Source organism: Urocitellus parryii, chromosome 10, assembly GCF_045843805.1.
Source record: "Urocitellus parryii isolate mUroPar1 chromosome 10, mUroPar1.hap1, whole genome shotgun sequence".
Taxonomy (NCBI): Eukaryota; Metazoa; Chordata; class Mammalia; order Rodentia; family Sciuridae; genus Urocitellus; species Urocitellus parryii.
In genome coordinates this window covers 79189865-79215347 of record NC_135540.1, presented here as the reverse complement: position 1 = coordinate 79215347, position 25483 = coordinate 79189865, and the positions used below count along the sequence as shown (strand labels likewise).

Sequence of the window (25483 nt, the reverse complement as noted above, 5' to 3'; positions counted from 1 at the left end):
CCCTTCCACTTTCAGATTAAGTTTTCTGTGCTCCTGGGACCCAGAGTCTCTCTCCAAGCTCATGCTTTTTTCCCAGCAGTAAACTGCTTGTTACTTGGTGCTTACTAGACTGGTTGGGATTGGTGGGGGAGCGAGACAGTTTTTCTGTGGTCCTGTTCCGACTTCAGCCCTAGGTAGGCTCTGTGTCCCTGGACCTTGGATGGGGCTTTACCCCTGATACTGACCCTCCCCCAGCTTAAGATCTTTAATAGTCAGGGTCCAAGATAGTTTCCAGTCCCTCCTCCACGGGCAGAAGGGTTTTTTCCCCTTTTCCTTTTCAATCAGTTGCAATAGGTTTCCACCTGTCCCTAGGGAAACAACAGAGTATTCTATTTCAATATGTTTCCTCATCAATATAAGTCTTGCTCCTTAGGGAATTAAGGTCTGGGATGTTTATTGTCTTTCCTGCAAGAGCAACTAGTCTTCTCCTCTAGGCCAATAACCTCCTGCCCAGAACACTTTCTCTTCCACCCTGCTCCTAATCTTTGTCCTGAGTGTCCAGGGCAGGTTTATGGAGAAAAGCCTGTGAGTGGATGTGGATTTCCTTGATTGTGGCTCCCGTTGAGTTCTGTAAGCATACCAGCACACATTAAGTCTTAGCAACTTATTTAATAATTTAGTTGATTTCTCCTTTGCTGTTTGCATGGCTTCCATATGTCCTTTCCCATGCTCTGCCACAGATTAGCCATTGTTTGCATCTCATCTCTTTTTAGAGGCACCTTTCCTTATATTTCAGGCCAGTTTTGAGATCCAAAATTAAGAAGGATCTCAAAAGTTATGATTTTATAGATTATCTAGTTTATTGTTGTTGAAGTGGCGATGATGCTTTTTCTAGCTTTCTGTGCTTAGACAAAACCATGAAGACATCCAGGTGTTATTGAGGCTCTGAGGATCTCTATTGTTGGACCCCAATGCACAATGCTTATTTGTTTTTACTGAGAACAGCCACTCTTACTCTCTTAAATCACCCTTTCCTACTTATCCTCTGGCTCTCGGAGCCAACCCAAGGTTTACTATCTGCTTCTCATTGTTCCCACAGTTGGCATATCTGGAACATCTTTTCCAGTTTACCAGGATTAATTCCTACTCAACCCTTGATTTGTGTGCATCTTGATTTTAGTAGCAAACACAGAAAGGGAGATTTAGATAGAAACATCAAACTTAGTGATATGGATATTTTCTAGGTTTCCTATCTTTATTCAATGCAACCTACATTTTCTTTTTCTTTTCTTTCTTCCTCCTTCTCCTCCACTTATTTTTCTCCTCCTCCTCCTCCTCCTTCTCCTCCTTTTTTTCCTCCCAGTACTAAGCATTGAGCCTAGGAGCACTCTACCACAGAGCTCTTTTTAAATATTTTTAAAAATTTTGAAACAGGGTCATGTTAAGTTACCAAGGCTAGTCTTGAACTTGTTATCTTCCTGCCTCAGCCTCCTGAGTCACTAGGATTACAAGTCTGTGCTACCAATCTGACTTCACATATATTTTTGAGTGCTTATTAAGTACAAGGCTCAGACTTCTAGGCATCAGATGGTTTATAAAAATGAATCAGATGCTGGGCATGGTGGCACATACCTGGACTCCCAGAAATTTGGGAGGATGAGGCAGGAGAATTAGAGTTCAAGGCCAGCCTCTGCAACTTAGTGAGACCCTGTCTCAAAATACAATATAAAAAAGGAGTTGAGTGCCCCTGGGTACAATCCCTGGTACCAAAAAAGAAAAGAAAAAGAAAAAGAAAAATCAGCCTATCACATGTCTTTTACCCTCCTTTCCTATTGCAATTTCAACTATGTAACCTGTTGCAAATATGAATAAATGAGAGTCATCAGACAGACACAAGTGGCCACTGGATGGTATAACAAAGTCTCTGGTTATAGTGAGAAAGAAAAGAGGGTCAGAACACATGGATTAGACAGCACTATGGCACCCTGTGATCCCAGCAACTTGGAGGCTGAGGCAAGACGGCAAGACGACCACAAGTTAGAGGCCAGCAAGACACTGTCTCAAATTAAAAAATAAAAAGGGCTGGCAATGTAGCTCAGTGGTAAAGCTCTCCTGGGTTCAATCCCCAGTACCAGAAAAAAAAAACAGAACACAAAGGATAGGAATGAGTGTAACCTATGAAGATCCATGAACCTCCAAATAGAAAGATGGTATGGGCTCTGGTAGTATTCCTTAGAGGACCTGCTGGGCATCTTGACACCAGAGCAGCTTTGAAGAAACACAACAGTTGTGCTGAAACTTCTCTTGCTCTATAGATTAAAGGCTAATGTTTCTTTCCTTTTTGCTTCCTTTTCCTTCTTGCTCTTTTATCTTTTCTTTCTGTTTTGTTTTTACAGCACTGGGGATAAAACCTAAGGCCTTGCACATGCTAGGCAAGTGCTCTACTACTGAGCTACAACCCCAACCCCATTAACTGTTTTTTTCCTTTGTAAAAAATTTGGTTATTTTTAGATATACATGATAGTAGAGTGTATTTTGACATATTATACATACATGGAGTATAACCCATTCCAATTAGGATCCCAATCTTGTGGTTGTACATGATGTGGAGTTACACTGGTCATGTATTCATATATAAGCAAAGAAAAGTTATGTCCCATTCATTCTACTTTCTTATTCTTATCTTTCTCCCTTCCCTTCATTCCCTTTTGTCTAATCTACTGAACTTCTATCCTTCCCCTCCCCTCTTATTGTGAGTTATCTTCCACATATCAGTGAAATATTTGACCTTTGGTTTTTTTGGGATTGCCTTATTTCACTTAGTATGATAGTATCCAGTTCCATCCATTTACCAGCAAATGCCATAATTTCATTCTTCTTTATGGCTGAGTAATATTCCATCATGTATATGTACCACATTTTTTTATCCACTCATCTGTTGAAGGGACCTAGGTTGGTTCCATAGCTTAGTTATTGTGAATTGAGCTGCTATAAACATTGATGTGGCTATGCCTAGTAGAAGAAAAAGTAGGCCCAACTCTCCATCATGTCGACCCAGGAACCGATTTCCTCAATAAGACTCCTAAAGCACAAGAAGTAAAATCAAGAATCAATAAACCAGATGGTATCACACTAAAAAGCTTCTTCACATCAACCACTAACTTTTGAAGTAAGAACCAGAGAGGCTATTTCCAGGTACCTCAACAAGGAGTCACAGTCTCCACGAGACAGGAAGTACTGTGATTTCCACTACCCATGACACTGTCACTTAAGGTATTCCTGCAGTTGGATCTGAGCTCTAACAAATAGGCAAAGGAGACGGAAGTCTACATTAGGAGATGGAAGTTTACATTAATTTATTAAGTTTTAATAAATTAAAACTTCTGAGAAGACAAAAGACAACTTAAACTATAAATAAATATATAAGTGCATAAATATAAGCACTCAGACTAAATTCAGTACAGTTCAGTGGATTAGACAAAGGAGAATGAAGGGAATAGGAAAAATAGTAGAATGAACTGGACATAACTTTCCTATGTTCATATATGAATACACGACCAGTGAAACTCCACATCATGTACAACCACAAGAATGGGATCCTAATTAGAATAAGTTATACTCCATGTGTGTATGTCAAATTATACTCTACTGTCATGTATATCTAAAAAGAACAAATAAAAAATTTTAAAAAGACTAAATTCAATACATATATATTAGAGTATGAAACAAAAAGCATAATTTTGTTCCCTTTTAAATTAAGGCTTTATATTCAGTGAAATGCACAGGTCTTAAGTACATAGTTTGCTAGATTTTGATAAATCCATATACCTATGTAACCCATACCACCATGAACAAAGTAGAACATTTCTATCACTGTTTCCCATTGTCCCTTTCCAGGCAATTTCTCATGTTATACAACCATAAATTACTTTTGCCTGATTTACAACTTCATGTAGATAGACTCCATTGTAGGTTTTGTTTTGATTTTTTTTTTTTGTACCAGGGATAGAAACCAGGAACACTTAACCACTGAGCGTCAGCCCTTTTTTAAACATATTTTATTTTGAGACAGGGTCTCACTAAGTTGCTTAGGGCCTTGGTAAGTTGCTGAAGCTGGCTTTTAATTGATGATCATCCTGCCTCAGCTTCTGGAGCCACTGAGATTACCGAGCCCAGCTAATAAAAATGTTTTGAGGAAAGGTGACTAATATTAAAGACAGGCAAAAGAAGATCTAACATATGAAATATATATAAAATAATTATTTCTGAAGAAAGAAACCAAAGGAATAAAACAAGTACAAATAATTATAACTAAAGAAAATGTTATAAAAAATTGAAACTCTACATTGAAAGAGCACACTGTGACCTGAGAACATTAGCCCAGCATGACTAATACTGAACAGCCTACTAAACTTCTGGACTTTAGAGAGAAAAAAACTGGGGCAGCTAGGCAGAAATTATAAGTGAAAGAAAACTCTAATGGATTTTTTTTTCCAGTGCCAGGTGTGGTGGCTGATGCCTGGAATCCCAGCAGCTCAGGGGGCTGAGGCGGGAGGATTGCAAGTTCAAGGCCAGCCTCAGCAATTTAGTGAGGCTGTAAGCAACCTAGTGAGACCCTGTCTCAAAATAAAAAATAAAAAGGGCTGGGGATGTGCCTCAGTGGTTAAGTGCCCTTGAGTTCAATCCAATACCTGACACCAAAAAAAAAAAAAAAAAAAAAAAAAAGATTTTTTTTTCAGCATTACTTATTCAGAAGAGAATGGACTAAGTACCACATTAAGATTCACAAGAAGGGGGGGCTGGGGATGTGGCTCAAGCGGTAGCGCGCTTGCCTGGCATGCGTGCGGCCCGGGTTCGATCCTCAGCACCACATACAAACAAAGATGTTGTGCCTGCCGAAAACTTAAAAATAAATAAATAAATATTAAAAAAAAAAAAGATTCACAAGAAGGGTCTGTGGAGACTGCTCAGTGGTAGAGAGCTCATCTAGGATTCACAAGGTCCTAGGTTCCATCAGTACAAAACAAAACAACAATAACTAAAACAGATTCTCAAGAAAATTAAGTCAGTTTATTATATCTAACAAAACCGATTCTGAAACATAAAAGTATAGCACAAGCTAATTATTAATGTACCAGAACATGAAGGAATTTGGTTTCCATGAGTCCTTCCTGAGGAATTTAATAAAGAACTTGTTCCAGACAATCATCATGACTATAGAAATATTATTAAAAAATGGGCTGGTATATAGCTCAGTTGGTAGAGTGTTTGCCTCGCATGTACAAGGCCCTGGGTTCAATCCCCAGCACCACCACCAAAAAAAAAAAAAAAAAGAGAGAGAGAGAATTAATGTGGAATAAGTGTAAAGACTTAAGTGCAAAGTAACAGCATATTACAAATCATCTACCATCTTTTTTCTTTTATGGTGAGGTATATTTGAGCTGAGCACAGTGGACATGGAATAAAAGATGTGCCAGGAAAAAAATCCCAGGATGATTTCCTTTGCATACTTGTAGGAAAGTTGTGAGGGGGTGATATTATGATGTTTAGATGTGAGATGTCCCCCAAAAGCTTAAGTGTGAGACAATGAAAGAGAGTTCATAGGGGAAATGATTGGGTCATGAGAGCCTTAACCCAATCAGTTAATTAATCACCTGATAGGGATTAATTGAGTAGTAATTGAAGGCAGGTGGGGTATGGCTGGAGGCGGTAGGGCATTGGGGCATGGATTTGGGGTATATATTTGTATATGGAGAGTGAAGTCTCTCTCTCTCTGCTTTCTGATCATCTTGTGAGCTGCTTCCTTTGGCCACACTCTTCTGCCTTGATGTTCAGCCTCACCTTGAGCCCTGAAGAATGGAGTTTACTGTGTATGGATTGAGACCTCTGAAACGATGAACCCTCAACTTTTAAAATTGTTTTAGTTAGATCTTTTAGTGACTGCAGCAAAAAAAAGTTGACTAAAACAGGTGGAGATCATCTAGTTGACTGTAACAGTAGGAGATTCCCAGACAGGAACATGGCTTACTAGACTAGAGTTTAGTAAGAGGAGTTTATACACCAATGGTGTGGTCATCTGCTAGATGCTTGTCAAATTTTACTGTGATAGAATTACTAGGGGGATTTTATTAATGTGACAGTTTTGATTCAATAGGTCTAGGCCGTGAGCCAAGGTTTTGCATAGTAAAAGAATGAGAACTAAGATTTATGCACTTCCCTCAAGTTAAGTCAGATGTTCCTAGCTAACTTCTTGCTAAGCAACTGAAAAGAGGGAAAAAGAACAGCCCTTCTGGGCAATCCAGGTTTGCTGTTTTTTCACTGCTATAAGTAAAACCTAGAAATACACAGCATTTTCTTTAAAGTTAGGTAGGGGGAATGTGTAGTCTAGCAAGAAAAGTACTTTCTATGTCAAAACATTCAATAAAATGATGCTTATAATAACTAGGAGGGCAGAAAACTTCTCTGTCTAGATTGTAGGTCTAGGGGAAGTGTCTGAGAAGAGCCAGCTTGTGTGTATTGCTGTTTTTGTTGCTTTCAGCAAGATATTATGAACCAAATTTTAAGTCAAGTTAAAAAGAGAATATAATATCCAGAAATTCTGGACCTTCACTATGTTAAAAAAAAAAAAACAACACACACACACCCAAGGGCTGGGGTTGTGGCTCAGCTGTAGAGTGCTTGCCTTGCACGTGCGAGATCCTAGGTTCGATTCTCAGCACCACATAAAAATAAATAAGTGAAATAAAGGTTAAAAAAAACTGTTTATGTACCCCTAAGTAACGGTAGAAAACACCTGACTTAGAGATTTACATAATCCATTAAGACTTTTTGGCAAACACACCAAAACAACAACAAGAAAAAACCCAGAAGAAAACAAATATAACACTAAGCAAAATCAAATTAATAGAGTTATCCTCTCATGGAAGATTTTGTTTCAGATGATTTCAAAGCTACTACCATTAAAAATTGGGCATTAAAGCTGGGTGTGGGGGTACACACCTGTAATCCCAGGGTTTAGGAGACTGAGGCAAGAGGATTCCAAGCTCAAGTCCAGCCTTAGCAAATTAGCAAACCCTGTCTCAAAAAAAAAAAAAAAAAGGCTGGGGATGTAGCTCAGTGGTAGAGCACCCCTGGCTGCAATCCCCACTACCAAAAAGGGAAGTGGGCAGGCATTAAAGAATGCATTGGCTTCTTGGAGTTTGGCTCAGAGGAAGCCAAGATGTAACTTTTTCAGATTGTCCCAAATCTGGGTTCTCTGATACCAGAAGCCTCCATGTGCCTCCCAACTTTGACCCCAACAGTGGTGTCATGCATACCTGAGGTAGACTGGTGATAAGGTTGGTGCTATGTCTGCCCTGGCCTCTGAGATAAGCCCCTTGGGTCTCCAAAAAGGGTTGGTGATGGCAATCTTCCAGTCACCAAGGCAACAGGTAACTGGGGAGACTGAGGATTACAGTGACCATTCAGAACAGAAAGGTCTAAATTGAAGAGGTACCTTTTACTTCTGCCTTGTCTATCAATACCCTCAAGGAAGTGCCAACAAACAGAAAGAAATAGAAAAACATTAAACATGGTGGAAATATCACTTTTGGTGAGATTGTCAACATTGCCTGACAGATGCAGCACCAATTTTTTTTTTTTGTGGTACTAGGCATTGAATTCAGGGGTGTTCTACCACTGAGCTATACCCAGCCCTTTTTGAGACAGGGTCTTTTTGGCTGGGAATTAGAACCCAGGGCCTTGTGCATGCAAGGCAAGAACTCTACCAACTCAACTCAGCTATAGCCCCAGCCCTTGAGACAGGGTCTTGTAGAGAGCCTTGCTAAATTGCTGAAGCTGAACTCAAATTTGAATTCTCCTGCCCCAGCCTCCCAAGTCACTGGGATTACCAGAGTGTTTCACCCTGCCAGTCACAACACCAAACTTTAGCCAAACAACTCTCTGGAATAGTTTAAGAGATCCTGGAGGAATGTCCAGTATGTTGGCTGAAATGTTGATGGCTTCCACCTTCATGACATCATGGATGATGTCAATACTGGTGCAGTGGAATTCCTGGCTAGCAAGTGTCAAGGAAAATATTTCAATAAAGGAACATCTGATAACAAAGGAAGGGGAAAGAGTAAGAAACAGAAATACTCCTGCCCTCCTGACAAGTTGTGCCCTCTGCCACATTCTAATCCAGCAGGAAGGCTCTCTCCAGATATCAGTATCTTGATAATGATTCTCCAGTTTATAGAATTGTGAAAAACAAATTTCTTTTAAAAAAGAGAGGGCTGGGGATATAGCTCAGTGGTTGATCACTTGCCTACCATGCACAAGCCCTGGTGTTCAATACCCAGCACTGCAAAAACAAACAAGCAAGCAAACTATAGAAGAAAGAAAAAGAATGTATTGAGCCAGGAAATAGGGCAGGTTTAACAATGACTTCTAGAAAGAACATTGGGTATCATTACTGGCACATTAAGTCAAAGCTTCTGAATTTTAATGGAATTATGTTAAAAATAAATACACAGAAAAGCCTGGTCTACTAGAGCCCTCAATTGTTCAATCCATACTCATCCCCAAAGAGGGAATATACTCAATGTCTATTTAACTTGTACAGTAGTAGATACTTATCTGTGGCTTCACTTTCAGTGGTTTAAATTACTTGTGGTCAATTGTGATCTGAAAATATCAAGTAGAAAATTATTGAAATAAAAACTTCACAAGTTTAAACTTAAGCACCATTCTGGGCAGTATAATGAAATCTCTTGCTATTCTGCTCAAGTTTTGCCTAGGAAACAAATCATCTCTTTACTCAGTGTATCCACAATATATGTGCTACCTTTCCATCAGCCACTTAGTGGCTATCTTGGTTATTAGATTTACTGTTGCAGAATCACAGTGCTTGTGTTCATGTAATCTTTATTCTACTTAATCATGGCCCCAAAGTACAAAGGGTAGTGATATTGACAATTCTGATATGCCAAAGATACATTGTGAAGAACTTCTTTTAAGTAAAAGGTGAAAGTTCTCAACTCAGTAAAAAAAAGTAATCATATGCTGAAGTTGCTAAGTTCTACTGTACAATATTTTAATCAAGACCACATTTGCATGACTTTTTTTAATATTTATTTTTTAGTTTTTGGCGGACACAACATCTTTGTTTGTATGTGGTGCTGAGGATTGAACCCAGGCCGCACGCATGCCAGGCGAGCGCGCTACCGCTTGAGCCACATCCCCAGCCCTGCATGACTTTCATTACAGTGTTTAGTTATAACTGTTCTTCTTTATTAGTAGTTACTGTTAATCTCTTACTTTGCTTAATTTAATTTATAATTTATAATTTTTGCCTTATTTAATTTATAAATTAAGTTTTGTCACAGGTATGTGTATGTAGAAAAAAATCCCAGAATTAGGTGTTGGTGGTGGTTTCAAGCACCAGCTGGGGATCTTAGAACTATCCCTTCCTGATAAGGGGGAACTACTGTATTCAAAGGGCAAAGATTGGGCCTAAGAATACCATGGAAATCGTCTTAGCACTACCAAGGTCTAGCCAAATAACTTATTCTAACACCAGTGCAGTAAGTTGTTCATAATTCCTGTCCAAGACCCTACCATTGCTATGGACCAATAATTGCTGTTTCTCTTATGCTTCCTTTTTCTAGTTTTAACTATGGTTGTCCTGTTTCTACTCTACTATAGTTTTGTATTACATGTGTGGGCATGGGGCTGATATTTGTTTTACAGTCTATATGCATGTCTCTGGATAATAAAAAGCCACATCCCAACTGATGGAGAGGACTGTACATAACCAGAAATCCTGGATGTAGAGCTGATGTTAAAACTGTCAAATAAAAAATACAGGAGACATTGTTTTGAGCTAAACTTCTGCACTAGGCCCCAAAAGACAAGGCTAAAAATAAAAATAGAGTTACTCACCTTTAAATTCCATGTCACCAAGCTGAAACTAAGCTGTTTATTTGATCTTCTGAGAAATCAGGATTAGAGAGATTTCCCAAGTAGGCTAGTTTCAATTGGCATGACGATGAAGTTCCCTGTCTTTAATCCTTTCATACACACACAAAAAAAAGGTAACTTGAAGTAAACTAAGGTTAACCTATCAGCTATTCTTCAATTGTTCTGTCTCTCTGTTTCAGCCTCACAAGAAAAAGTATGTTTGAAATAACCAATCCACTTTCATTTCTTGTCTGTGTACTTTAGCCCTTTTCAGTCTATAAAACCAAGTTCCACTGGGTGTGGTTGTGCATGCCTGTAAGCCTAGCTACTTGAGAGGCTGAGGCAGGAGGATTGCAAGTTTGAGGCGAGCACAAGCAATTTAGCAAAACAAAACAAAACCCCCTCAAAACCAAAAACAATGGGGATGGGGAGGGGATGGGGATGTAGCTTAGTTGTAGAGCACCCCTGGGTTCAACCCCAGCACTGCCAAAACAACAAACAAAACACCAAGTCCCTTTCTTTGATTCACTAGAACATTTGTTATTTGTGGAATGAAGTGTTGACTGATTATTAGATAAAATGTAAAGACAATTAAGCAGGGCATGGTGGTCCATGCCTGTAATTCCAGCTACTTGGGAAGCTGAGGCAGGAGAATCACAAGTTCAAGGCCAGACTGGGTAATTTAGCAGACCCTGTCTCATAATTTTTTAAAAATTGTGGATGTTGCTCAGTGCTAAAGTGCCCCTTGTTTTAACCCCCAGTAGGGGGGGGAAGGGGAAGGAGCCAATTATGATCTTTAAATTTTTATAATTTTGTCTTTTGACAAAACTAAATGGGAAATTGAACTCTACTCTTTATGAATGAAGGGAGTATGTTCTGTGAGAAGAACACATAGATAATTAGGTGGTTGGAAGGACAGGTTTTAGTAGACACTGCTGATTGTCTCACTAGCTCCGTCCTTTCTTTTGTGTGGGCACAGGACTGTCCAACTGGAAACTGACATTCCAGTCTCAATGTCACTATGCATTCTTGCCAATGGAATGAGGTCTAAATTAATGTGGGTAATCTCCAATTTACTCTTGAAAAAAGGAATTTCTAGGGCTGGGATTGTGGCTCAGCGGTAGAGCGCTTGCCTAACACGTGCGAGGGTCCAGGTTCAATCCTCAGCACCACATAAAAATAAAATAAATACTTAAAAAGAAAAAAGGAATTTCTTGTTAAGTCTTCTTTTCCCTTTCCCAAAGAGGGAACATGCCAGTTTTCACATATCAAGATGGAAAAAATCCTGAAGTTTAACATCTTTTGTAGGTAAGCCTGTATGAAATTGCACTCCTATATTTTCTGATTGGAAAGCAAAATGATAGCATTCCTATAAATTGCAATTTGGCAATGTCTACCAAAAATTGTGTCTATTCTTTGACTCACATATGGATTTCTGGGAAACTATGTGTGTGTGTGTGTGTGTGTGTGTGTGTGTGCGCGTATTTCCGGAATATATATGCTTTATATATTATGTATATAATATTTATATATATTTGTACAAAGTTACTGATTTCAGCATTGATTTACTAAAAATAACAATTGTCCTAACAGGATTAAACAAATTATGACATACCTTCACTATGTAATACTTTCTAGCTCTAAAAATAATGACATTTTAAGACTGGAGTTACATGGTAAGATCCCCAGGAAAAATGAAATATAAAGGGCAGAACAGTAATATGGTGTTTTTTTAAAAGGAACAATTTAAATTTATTTGCTTGTAATTGTAGAAAAAAATCTATATAAGGATAGAAGAGTAGTGAGTGTAATCCCATATAAGGTAGGGTAACCATATAATTTGTCATTCAATTGCAACTGTTTCTAAAGAGAAAGGGGGTGTTACTAATAATTATTTCAGGACAACACAGAAAATGCCACTGTCCTAGACAAAGTGGGATGTACGATGAACCCTTTAAAAAGATATAGGGTGGAAAGGGGATTGGGGATTTTTTTTTTTTTAATTTTTAAGAGCTTCGGACTGTGATGAAATGGAAATAGAAACATGTCATTCTTTACCACAGGTAGTTTGACGGCTGACTTTAAGAACGAAGAACAGTCCACCACAGATTTGAGAAACGGAACTGAATGAAAACACAGTAGTTTAACGTACCCGGCCCTTGCTGAAGTTGCACAAGCGACACACAGCCTTGAAGTTCATTAGCCAATCCCAAGTCGGAGCGTGAGCGACAGTCTGTGGGAGAGACCTGGGCTGGTCTCGGACGTGAGGAAAGGAGTTTTGCGTCATCAACCCTGGGGGCGGAGCTAGCTCACCCGGCTCCCACACATGGCGCTCTGGCCCACAAAGCCGTTACTCTGTGGTATCTCGGGTTCCCTCTAGCTGCACTCTGGAGGACCACACTCGTTTTCTTTCTGGCAGCAGGAGGCCCAGCCGCCTTGGCTGAGCTGGAAGAAAGATGGCGGCAGCCGTGCGACAGGATTTGGCCCAGCTCATGAACTCGAGCGGCTCTCATAAAGATCTGGCGGGCAAGTGAGTATTTCTCTGGAGCAGAGGAGTAGAGAGGTTGGAAGGGAAGCCATCGATTTGTTCTTCTTGAGGTGACCAAAGATCTCGGGTGTGAAGCTAGGAGCGGGCCTGAAGACCAAGGGGGCGGGCCTGAAGTCCGCTGGGGAGCCAAATGTTGGGAGCAGCAGAAAGCTGAAGGGGAACCTTGTGCAGGGGCCCTCAAGTTCTTAGTTTTGGAATGACTGTCAACTTTTTCAGTCCTTGTTAACATCCCTACTGATTCCTTTGGATTTTGGAAGCGTGGTAGAGAGGAGATTTTCCCTAGGCCTTCACAGCCTTCCCTAATCTCTTCTTATCCCTAGTCAGCCAGTCACCCGAAATCTACTTCTTTTTGGACGCTCCCCATCTTTTGGTGCAGGGAATTTTATATTTTGGGGTCTTGGTGCAGAGTTTTCCGAGGAGATGGCTTCTCAGGGTTGACGGAGGCTGAGGAGGTATGGCTGCTGTCATGTAGTTCTGAACCACTTGGTCCATCATCTGGGTATCCTTGTGTTTTGGATACTTTCACTCCTTCACCAACTCTAAGGAGGGGCACATAGGCAAAATGTACTTGTGCGAGTTAGAATATATAGAATAATAATGTTTGCAGGAACCATTTAAAATGCTTAGATCTACTCTAAGTTAAAATTTGTGACATGTGCCTGTCCTGCAGGCAGTTGTTCAGCAGTGTTGTAGGTAGGTGGGTGGATAAGTAGTTTCTTTACAGATTTTGCATTATTTCTATTTTTTGATGAACTTGAAGTTTTTCTGTTTAAAGTATGACTCTCAAATGATCCTAATATTCACATTCTGACAGCTGGGATCGCTTTGATCTATTACTCTAACCTGGACATTGAAATCATGAATATGTTTTATATGGACTGTGCTCCCTTTTCCCTGGTGTTAAATGTAAGCTAATTTTACCATTGGGAAATTTAGCTGTATATCTTGGGCTTAATTACTTTGTGAAGCATTTTGCCACCAAGGGAAATTGGGATAATAATCGGACTTATTCTTGTCTAAGGTTGTTTGAGGACAAAATGTGTGTGTGTATGTGTGTGTGTGTGTGTGTGTGTGTGTGTGTGTATGTGTGTATAACTTAGTTCAGTACTTGGCACATAGAAAATACCATAAAGGTTGTTGTTACTATTTTTTAAGTGGCCAATAAATGCATACTGACTTATTCGATGGGTTGGGAATATGTTGAATATGTCTTCATGGCTCAATCCTTTTTGCACATAATTTTTATAGATTTGGATGAAAGTAAAACCAGCTTATATATTTCATCATACTTATTTTGCTTTTTATTATGTTGGACAACAAATAAGTACATTAGTGTATTTTTTTGTTGTTGTTTTTTCAAGCCTTTGCAAAATTCTGAAACTTCAGCTTAGAATCTACTTCTTCAGGGGCTGGTGTTGTGGCTCAGCGGTAAAGTGCTTGCCTAGCATGTTTGAGGCCCTGAGTTCGATCCTCAGGACCACATGAAAATAAAAAAATAAAGGTATTGTGTCCATCTACAACTAAAAAATAAATATTTAAAAAAGAATCTACTTCTTCAGATCTGAATTGGAGATAAACAATGATACCTATCCTATGGGGTGCTTTTGTTATAGATTACTGTTTAATAAACCAAAAATTGGCTAGGGATATAGCTCAGAGGTAGAGCACTTGCCTAGCATACTGAAGGCCCCAGATTTGAGCCTCAGCACTGCAGACAACCCAAAAACTTAGTGGTGTAAAACAGCTATTATTTCTTAGGATTCTGTTGGTTGACTGGGTTGTGCTGATCTTGAGTTGGTCACTCATGCATATTATGTCAGCTGGAAACTTGGCTGTAGATTTATTGCATATCTGACTGTTGGCTGAGTCTCTTATGTCTCTGCATATAGTCAATTATTCAGTAGTTTAGCTGGGGCTTTCTTCATGCAAGTGTTCCAAGAGGGTGAGAGTAGAAGCTCCCATCATCAGTTCTCTAATACTGATCAGGATAAGTCATAAGACCAGTCCAAGGGGAAGGAAAATGGAGTTTACCACTACCTATTTATTTATTTTGGGTACTGGAGATTGAACTCAGGGGTACTCAACCACTGAGCCACAACCCAGCCCTATTTTGTATTTTATTTAGAGATAGGGTCTCACTGAATTGCTTAGTGCCTGGCTGTTGTTGAGGCTGGCTGTGAACTCACAATCCTCCTGACTCAACCTCCTCAGCCACCAGGATTATAGGCATGCGTCACCGCGCCCAGCTCACTACCTCTTTAGTGGCAAAGTGACATTGCAAAGGAACATGGACAGAAGGAGGTGTGATTCATTAGAAGCCATTACTGTAACAGTCTACCTCGTGGGTTACTGTAAGACTAAATGAAATAATTTGGTTGATAACTGATAGCTAGTGCAATGTTAGTCCACAACTCCTTCATAGTGGCTTTCTGAGAAGTTTTGTCCTTGCCAAATGTATATATCTGGTTCTCTGTTGGCAAGAATGTGTCAGGGTATTTATCCTCTTAACAAAACAGTTCATCCAGCTACATATTTTAGGAGGGAAATATCCTTGAAATAAATCAGTTGTAGGGTTTTTGTTAGAAGCTGGGTAACAAGAAATTCTATCCTGAAGAATGATGGAATACATTGGTTTTCTAAAACTGATATTGTGTGATCCCGTAATTAGCAGCATATCTATAACAGTAGTTGTTCAAAAAATGTTGATTGAGTAGGGCTGGGGTTGTAGCTCAGTGGTAGAGTGCTTGCCTAACATGAGGCACTGAGTTCAGTCCCTGGCACCACATACATACACACACACACACACACACACACACAAACAAACAAATAAATAAATAATGTTGGTTGAATCAACGAACAGCTAGAAAAGGACAGAGCTTGTATTTGAACCCAGGTCTGCCTATTTTAAAAAGCTCTTTTCTGATGGGGTTGGGAGCTGGGGTATTACTGGGGACTGAGCCTAGGGGCACTCTACCATGGAACTGCATCTTCAGCCCTTTTTATTTTCTCTTTTGAGATGAGGCCTCACTAAATTGCTGAGGCCGCCCTCAAATTTGTGATCATCTTGCCTTAGCCTACTGAGTCACTGGGATTATAGGCATGTGCCACCATCCCTGGCTTAAAAAGCTCATTTTTAACCTACCAGACTATACTGCTTTTCTTGTTAAAAATTCAGTTAGAAGTGCTTTTCTATAACTCTGAATTAATACAGCTGTCTAAAGTTGGTATAATAAATAAGCCATACAAAATGCACTTTTGCAAATATTATAGGCATATTTTTGTATATGTCATACATTGTGTTCATTATCTCATATAAAACTTCAGAAGAGAAGGAGGGCCTTCAGAGGGGGCATTTAAATAGATAGCTGTTGTGGTGGTCTGTCTTACTTGGCTAAAACTGATTTGATTCTTTAAAACCCAGGCAGATGTTTCTACTTTTTTTTTTTTTCCAGTCTTAGGGATTGAACCCAGGGGTGCTCACCACTGGTAACAATCCCAGACCCCCCCCCCCCCCGCCCCTTTTTTTTTTTAATTTTGAAATTGAATCTTGTTGCTTGCTGAGGTTGACCTCAAATTTGCAATCCTTCTGCTTCAGCCTCCTAAATTGCTGGGATTACAGATGTGTGCCACAGCATCTGGTGCCAGATATTACTTCTTCCTGGAAACCTCTGAACAACAGCAAACTTACATACTCATATCCATCCATACACACCACCTAGATAATTGTTCATCCTATGCTTAGTGGCATCCTATATTGATCTCTATATAACACTAATTCGTCCATCTTCTTCCCTAACTAGAATGTAATTTCTTTTTTGTGTGTTTTAGAATGTTATTTCTTTGAGGGCAGGTGTGAGGTCATGGATTATAGATCTTTGTTGACTTAACCCTATGGAAATATGTCCTTTTTTTCCCCTTCCCAGTTCTGGGATATAGAGGGTTCCTAGAGGAGGATAGTAGGACTTCAGAGTCTAAACATTTTATTTTACAAGAAGCTATTAGTAGTGGGACGCCTCTTAGCTGCCTTTGCCTATTAGTAAAGCTATTTTTCAGAAAATGAAATGGATTGTACTCTACTCCATATAGGTAGACTTTGAATCAGAACTTTCTAATATAAAGTGAAATAAAACTGTTAAAAATGGAGAATACAAAAATAAATAAATATATAAATTTTTCTAAATGGTAATACACACACATATAAAATGAAGGATAAGATTGGATGACATTCTAACTCTGGTTCTAGTCTCTGATTCTCTGTTAATCCCCATACAATAGTTTTAGTGACTCCTATCTGTAGTGTAAATGTTGTTAATAGCTAGGGACTTCTGTCTACTAAGCACAACTGTACTTACATTTTAAAATACTTAACTCAGTTTTTTTCATGTGTAATATTTATATTTATTTTATAATATATTTATATTACATTTTTCATATGTAATATAAATATATAATATTTATATTACATATGAAAAAACTGAGGCACAAAGATGGAATATAAGGTCACATAGTGGTGGAGCTGGAATACAGCCTGTCTTGCTTGTCTCAGAGCTCCTAACTAAAAATATCTACCTTTTTGTGTTATTTTCATCAAACTGGACTACGTTTTAGATAGTGATTTTTTTTCCCCAGGAATGTATGCTTTTCCCACTGTCATTAAATTGAAATATTTAGAACTCTTAAAAGATGCAGAGGTTACTAGAAATTCTTTCTCTGTCCTAAATATTAGCTTTTAACCTCTTTAAAAATTTTACATATACACTGCAGATTGAACCCAGGGGTGCCTAACCAATGAGCATTGTCCCCAGCCCTTTTATTTATTTATTTATTTTGAGACAGGGTTTTGCTAAGTTGCTGAGGCTGGCTTTGAACTTGCAATCTTCCTGCCTCTGTTTGAACTTGCAATCCTCCTGCCACTGTCTCCTGAGCCATTGGGATTACAGGCGTGGGTCCCTTTGCTTGGCCTTGTTTTTAATTTCTGGCAGCTTTATTTTGATATGTGTATATGGATTTTCTTTTATTTATCTATGCCCCTTAGCATTTGCTGTGAGATAAGCTACCCTACTTATTTAATTCATAATTCTGTAGGTTGACAGTTTGGTTTGGGCCAAGCTGGATAGTTCTATTCCAAATTATCTTGTCTCCCAAATGTTCCCTCATACTGTGTTGAGTGACTCTGCCTTTGTGCATTGGCTGGCCTCTTGACAGGGCCACATATCTCATCAGCCAGTAGGTTAGTCTGGGCCTTTTTTGTATGACAACAGCAGGGTTTCAAAGGGACATTTAAGCTATGTGTGGTTGGTACACACCTGTAATCCCAGTGACTTCAGAGGCTGAGGCAGAAGGATAGCAAATTTGAGGCCAGTCTAAGCAATTTAGCAAGATCCTCAGCAATTTTTGAGAACCTGTCTCAAAAATAGAAAAGACCAGAGATGTAGTTGCTAAGTGGTAAAATGCCCCTGGGTTCAAGGTCTGTTGAGGTCTAGGCTCCAAACTGGCATTTCACTTCTACCATATTCTATTGGTCAACCAAGTTCAGAGTCAGGGACGGGGGAAAAACTCTGCCTCTTGATTTGAAGAGCTACAAAGTCACATTAGAAAGGGGAGTAAAAGAATTGTGGCCACTTGTGTAAATACCAACTTATCCTGGCTCAGCTTCACTGGGTTTCTTGAATCACTGGATTGTATTCTTTCAGCAGTTCTGAGAAGTTTTTAGCTATGTCTCTCTCAGCTATGCTACTTCTGCACCATCTTGTATTCTCTTCTAGGCTCCAGTGAAATCCCTGTTAGGTCCACCTACCATAACCTCTTACGTCTCTTATTCTTTTTTGTGTATTTTCATTTCATTGTTTTATTCTAAATAGTTTCTTCAGATTTGCCTTCTAGTTTATCAGTTCTTCAACTGTGTGTAATCTGCTAAGTACTTCACTGAGTTTTAAGTTTGGTTATATTTTTCAATTATATGATTTCTGGCAATTCTTTTTCTAAATGATACTTTTTTATGGTTCCCAGTGTCTTTTAAAAATTTTTTTAATTAAAAAATATATATTCATCTACATATTTTATATATATGTATATTTATATATATATATGTATGTATGTATGTGTGTGTGTGTATACACATACACAATACCCTTATTTTACTTATTTATTTTTTTATGTGGTGCTGAGGATCGAACCCAGTGCCTCACACATGCTAGGCAAGCCCTCTACCACTGAGCCACAACCCCAGCCTGATTCACAATTTCTTGCTGAAACTTAAAAGCTTGTCTTTATCTCCATGAAATGGTAAGTATAAATGTATTATAATCCTTCCAATAACTTCAGTATCTGAATTCCCTGGTTGTTGCTACTGTCACTTTTGTTGATTCTAGCTGTATTATCATGTGCCTTATTAATCTTTGTTTGTTAGGTGAATTATTTAAAAATACATTTTTAGGGGTATTTGGAGGTCTAAGATGCTATGTTTCAGAGAGGATTTTCATTTCTTTCTTCCAGGTACCTGAGGACACTAATAGTCTAGGAAAAAGGCTTCAGAATTTTTTTTTTAAACTAAATTTCTTTTTTTTTCTTAATTTTACTTTTTTTTTTTTTTGAGAGAGAGAGAGAGAGAGAGAGAGAGAGAGAGAGAATTTTAATATTTATTTTTAGTTATCAGCGGACACAACATCTTTGTATGTGGTGCTGAGGATCGAACCCGGGGCACACGCATGCCAGGCGAGCGCGCTACCGCTTGAGCCACATCCCCAGCCCCAGAATTTTTTGATTTACCTAGATGATCCTTGGAATAGAATTTATAACTTCACTTCCAAAGTGTTCATGTTTCCAGCTCTATTAGTTGGCCAAATATTGCAACTTGCCTGTCAGTGTTCCCAGCAAATTTGAAATGAGTCCCAAAGCAGAACCCATACCCTTGTCCCCACCAGAAATGCTATTCTGTACCTTTTAGCTATCTTGCTATTATCAGCAAATGCCATCAGTGCCATCAGGCAGAAGCTGTGGCTCACCTTTGTGTTCCTGTTTTCTTTTTCTTATTGGAATATTTTATGCTATTAAACTTTTTTTTTGGTACTGGGGATTGAACCCATGGCACTTAAAACACTGATCCATATCCCTAGCCCGTTTTATTTTGAAACAGGAACTTTATTTTGAAACAGTTGAAGAATGATAAACATTAGAGCCTCATTAAATGTTGGGGCTGGTCTCGAACTTGCAATCCTCCTGCCTCATCCTCCTGAGTCACTGGGATTATAGGCATGTGCCACTGCCCCTGGCTTCTTTCAGCATGTTATATTGTTTTTGTTATTTTTTGAGGGAAGATTAGTGTAGTCGTCTGCTCATCAAGTGGAAGAACTATTACTACATTCAGTCAGCACTCATTTTGATTCTAAATAATGACTTTGGTACATTTTAATGTTTGTTTTACTTCTAAATCCTTTCAAGAGCCAAGAAACCAGGAATCAAAGTGTACTAAACTTTGTTTCATATACATAATAGATGCTTAATAAACATTTGGTGGTGGGGATTGAACCCAGGATTGCTCTACTCTTGGGTTGCTATATCCCCGACCCTTTTTAATTTTTATCTTGAAACAAGATTTCACAAGGTTGCCAAGATTGGCCTTAAATTTGCGATCCTCCTGCCTCAGCCTCCTAAGGATTGCTGGGATTATAGGTTTGCACCACTATGCCTAATAATATATGGAAAATTTTAATTTATATGTTCTATGTTTATATGTGTGTATCTGTCAGCAACCCTTGTTATTTAATTTGTTAAATTTAGGGATGGTCTCACTGAATTGTCCTGTCTGGCTTGGCATTTACAATCTTTCAGCCTTAGCCTTCCAGTAGCTGAGATTACAGTCCTTCCCCATTGCATCCCTGAGAAACATTCAGGTTCTAATGTTTGGTTCTGTGACCTGGACAATAATATTTCTATTGTTGATGACCCTAGATTCATTAGGTCCATAAGAGAAAAACGTTCTGGATGGCCCCAGATAATGTATCTATATAATATATAGTTGAAGGAAAATATAGCTTAATTTTTTCTTTTTGACACTCTGATAGAACCCAGGGCCTTGCACATGCTAGGCAAACCTCTACCACTGAGCTACATCCTGGTCCATTTTTAATATTTATTTTAAAATTTTGAGATAGGGTCTTGCTAAGATGCCGAGGCTGGTTTCAAACTTGTGATCCTCCTGCCTCAGCTCCTGAATGGCCGGGATTACAGGCATGCCTGACACTTGAAACTGACTTTCTAGTTTGAATTCAAAACTAAAACTTTCAAGAAAAAATGATATCTTAGAGTTAATAACATAGAGTTATAGAGTCAGTCTTTTGATGGACTTTAAAACTTCTTAAAAGTATGATATATTGTACTAAAATCTAGAAGTGACATCTTAGAATTATAGATTTAGTATTGTGTTGGACTGGAAACTTAAAAAAAACTGATATACTATAAAGAATACTGCAACTTAGAGTACTATGAATGAATCAGTGGGGCTGGGGGTTATAGCTCAGTGGTAGAGCGCTTGCTTCTCATGCTTGAGGCACTGGGTTTGATCCTCAGCACCACATTAAAAAAAATAAAATAAAGATATTTTTTAAAAAGAAACAATCAGGTAAATAGAAATGAATAAACACATCAAACTTATCATTAGAAATGAATAAATATATCTCAAAGTTTCCATTAAAAAACACAGTAACGGGCTGGGGTTGTAGCTCAGTGGTAGAGCACTTGCCTAGCATGTGTAAGGCACAGGGTTCAATTCTCAGCACCACATACAAATAAATGAATAAAATAAAGGTTTATTAACATCTAAAAAATATTTTAAAAAAACACAGTAACTTCTGAACATTATTTTTGTTTAATATTACTTTAGGTATCGTCAGATTCTGGAAAAAGCCATTCAGTTAACAGGTGCAGAACAACTAGAAGCTCTGAAAGCTTTTGTGGAAGCAAGTAAGTGGGATGAAAATTCAATTTTGCCTTGTATTTTTGAGCTAGTACTTTAAAACTTTTTAAAACCTTGTTTTATATCAAAGTATCCATGTTAAATATGCATTGATATTGATTGATTCTAAATTTTTTAATCTGTTTACAACTTGTTTATTGTTCAGTGAATTATATTCTAAATTACCGTCCCAATGAAGGTTTTGTGTAGTTTTGATATAATACCTGATGAAAGACAGTCTAACATAATGTAAAGAGAATGGTTTGGATTAAATTTCTGGTGTGCTATTTTATGATCTTGAATAAGTTCTTTAGCTTTTTAGTGCCTCCTTTTCCTCAAAAATGAGCATATGATAATTATTTTGTAGAATTGTTGGGAGATTAAAACAGTTAATAAACATAATAAAGTGCTTAGAAAAGTACATCTTTTTAAGCTATGTGGGATATAAGCACATACATTAAAAATATGGGTGTTTCAATGCCTTTGCTTTGTAGAAAAATAAAAAAAAAAGGAAGAGAATAAAATTCTTAACCACTAAACAAAGCTTCTTTCAAACATATCTGTTTCTTTGAATACTCATGGTATCTTTACTGTTTGGGTGTATTAATTTTATAATCAAGTAATTCAGCAAAAGGAAAACTGATTGTATGATATAAAATAAGGGTATGGAAATCCCTGAATAATGCATTGAAGGGTGCCCTAATGTAGATTTGTCTTAGTATTAATTTTAAGGAAAGGTTGATTGCTTAATGAAAATTTATGAATTACTCATTTTTTTCTCTTACTTTTTTGAAACAAGTGGTAAATGAGAATGTCAGTCTTGTGATCTCGAGACAGTTGCTGACTGATTTCTGCACACATCTCCCTAACCTGCCTGATAGCACAGCCAAAGAAATCTATCATTTCACCTTGGAAAAGATCCAGCCTAGAGTCATTTCATTTGAGGAGCAGGTAAAAATCTATAGCAGTGGAGTTTGAATTTGAGATAGCAGAAATTACTTTAGAATCTGATGTTACTAGATTCTTAAAGGAGGAATCATTTGTTTTCATTTTTGACAAAACAGTATGCCAAACATTTCACAATGCAAAATCAAAAAAATATTAGGATATTGTAATTCCAGCTGACAATTGCTCATGTATTAATATTTTATTTTATGAACTAAATATTGTTCTTTAGGCAATTTTTAAAATCATAAAGTTATTAGGCCCAAAGCAGGAAAACTTCAGCATCATGTATGTAGTAACAAAAGCAAAATTTAACATTTAAATAAAAATATTGCCTTAATTTACTTGCAGAAGTGTGTTATTTTAGCTCACTATTTGTAATTCTGTGAATGCAAAATTCATTGAAAATTTTGGGTGGTCTAGATAAACTTTTACTATTTACTGGTCATCTTAATATGTTGAATGGCAGCATTGTTACAATAATGTATCTGTTTGATTAGTTACTAATGTCAGCTAAAATAATTTAACATGTATACCTACTGTTCCAGGTTGCTTCCATAAGACAGCATCTTGCATCTATATATGAGAAAGAAGAAGACTGGAGAAATGCAGCCCAAGTGTTGGTGGGAATTCCTTTGGAAACAGGACAAAAGTATAGTAAATAGTGGATATTGGATGAAAATATATACAATTGTTCGCTTATACTTTTTCTTACATTCTAGTGCAGAAAGCAGACAATTTAATAAATTTTATAGTATGTTAGAATGTGAAAAGTGCTACAGAAAAATGAAAAGTAAGGGGGCTAAGTAGGAGCAGGTTATATCTATCACTAAATAGATGACTAAGATGATATGTTGGTCCTGATATCACTTTCTCAAAGACTTGGAGGAGATAAAGGAGTAGCTATATGCTGTCTGAGGGAAAAGTATCACCAGCTACTCTTGGAAGGGGTGATTTATATAAAGGCTTTAAGGGTGGGTGGTTTCTTGGAGTGTTTTCCTAAGAGGAGCAAGGAAGCCAGTGTGGATAGAGTGGAGTAAAAGAGGGTAGAGAGATAGAGGATGAGATCAGAGAGTATTGGTGACCAGAGTATATGGGATCTTTATAGACCATTGTAAAACCATTGGCTCTAAGTGAAATGAGGGGGAGCCATTGGAAGATTTTAAACAGAAGAATGACATGTCCAACTTAAATTTTAAAGAATCACTCTGGCAATTGGGTTGAGAAATAAATTGTAGACAAGCAGTTATCAAAGTAAAAATATTAGTTGAGGATTGTGTACTACTACAGATGAGATGGAAATTCTAAGAAATGTTGGATTCTGGACATGTTTTTAAGGTTGAATGTATATTTTCTGGTGGCTTGGATATGGAATGTTCAAAACAGTCAAGGAGCTGGGACTGTAGCTCAGTGGCAGAGTGCTTGCCTTGCACAAGGGAGGCATGGGTTCGATCCTCAGCACCACATAAAAGTAAACAAAATAAAGGCATGCTGTCCATCTGCAACTACAAAAAACAAATTAAATGACAACAACAACAACAACCAAAAACAGAGTCAAGATAAGCCCTGGTTTTTGGCCTGAGTAATTGGAAAGATGGAGTTGCTGTCTCCTGAGTGAGGAAGAATAGGTTTATGAAAAGATCCAGAGTTACCTTTTGTACATATGATAGCTAAATGGAAATATCTAATAGGGAGCTGAATATATTAATATAGAGGTATAGAGTTCTGAAGAGAGGTGTGGGCTAGAGGTATACATTTGGGAGTAATTGGTATATAGATGAAATTTAAAGCCATTAGATGAAATCCCTAGAAGAGCGAATGTAAAAAGAGAAAAGGACTGAGTACCTAGGCCTGGAGCTCTCCAACAGTAAGAGATCAGGGGCAGGAAGATATAGTAAATGAGAATTGATCATTGGGATAAGAATAGAAGAATGTAGAGTGTGCTGTCCTAGAAGCCAAATCAGGAATTTGTATCAAGAAGGAGCAAGTATTCATATATGATGTTGAGGGGTGAGGGTTAACCATTGGCATTAGAAATATGGAGACCACTGGTGACCTTGACAAAAGTGAAAGCCTGGAATTGTTTAAGAGAGAATAGAAGAGCTTGAGGGGGTGTGCTGTAAGATCCATAGTTCTAGGCTAGCCTTATCAACTTAGCAAGACCCTGCCTCAAAAAAAAAAAAATTAAAAAGGGTTAGGAGTAGAGTACTTCTGAGTTAAATCCCCCCTCCCCCACTCTGCCCCTCAACACATACACTAACAGAGAATGGAAGAGAAGAATTGGAGACAGAGTATCGGTTACTCTGGGGTAGTTTTCAAAAAGGAAGCAAAGAAATAGGGTAGAAGATAATAGTGTAGATTAGGTTAAGGAGCAATTTTTTTCTTTTATGATCTAGTGGAAAGCAAAAAATTTGATACTGAGGAGTTGGGGAAAGAGTTCTTAAAGAAATAGCCAAAAGGGGAAAGGAATTTAATAGAGGAATGGGTTCACAGAGGGGCATAGATAGTTCATCGGTGGCAGCGTTTCTTTAGCTCTGCACTATTGACATGTTAGATTGGATAATCCGTTATTGTGGAGGCTGTTCTGTGTATTGCAAAATGTTTTGAAGCATCTGGTCCTCTACTCCCCAGATGCCAATAGCACTACTATCTGTAATCAAAATGTCTGTAGACATTGCCACATGTTCCCTGATGGCAAAATTGCTTTCCAGTGATGATAGTAACAGCTAGGGACACAGAGTATATGGATGCAATTGCTATTGATGTAATCAAGTTTGTGCAAGTACTCCTTGCTTCAGTTTTCTTAGGGAAGTCAGAATCAGAGTAATCAGCCGAAACTGTGGGTAGGAGATGGGAATTATGAAATTAAGAGACAAGAATATAGACTGAATAAATGAAAATTTATTTCTTTGTTTTTCTTTGGTACTGAATATTTAACCCAGGAGCACTTAACCACTAAGCCACATCCCCAGCCCTTTTTATTTTTTATTTTGAGACAGGGTCTTTTTAAGTTGCTGAGGCTGGTCTCGAACTTCCTCCTATTTTAGCCTCCCGAGTTGCTGGGATTACAGGTGTCCACCACCACTCCCAGCTTGGAAACTTTTTTCTTTAAAAAATGA

The 25483-nt window shown here is 38.1% G+C and overlaps 1 protein-coding gene, 1 non-coding gene and 1 pseudogene across 3 annotated transcripts in view; all 3 read left to right on the top strand.

Annotated features, from left to right (window-relative positions):
- Positions 1-5217: 5217 nt before the first annotated feature.
- On the top strand, positions 5218-5293 carry Trnaa-cgc (transfer RNA alanine (anticodon CGC)). Its single transcript has one exon. It is a non-coding gene; the product is annotated as a tRNA-Ala (tRNA).
- Positions 5294-7158: 1865 nt separating this feature from the next.
- On the top strand, positions 7159-12049 carry LOC144257173 (large ribosomal subunit protein uL11 pseudogene; annotated as a pseudogene).
- Positions 12050-12264: 215 nt separating this feature from the next.
- The window catches only part of Cops4 (COP9 signalosome subunit 4), a 31592-nt gene continuing 18373 nt past the window's right edge, over positions 12265-25483 (top strand). Inside the window, exons 1-5 of one of the 2 annotated variants that reach the window (XM_077803235.1) lie at positions 12377-12448; positions 18635-18751; positions 21348-21427; positions 22219-22370; positions 22913-23016. In XM_077803235.1, coding sequence (XP_077659361.1) covers positions 18744-18751; positions 21348-21427; positions 22219-22370; positions 22913-23016 — 344 coding nt within the window. In that variant the 5' untranslated portion in view covers positions 12377-12448; positions 18635-18743. Of the gene's footprint in view, positions 12449-18634; positions 18752-21347; positions 21428-22218; positions 22371-22912; positions 23017-25483 lie in introns of both variants that reach the window. The other variant, XM_026408996.2, reaches the window with a different exon arrangement.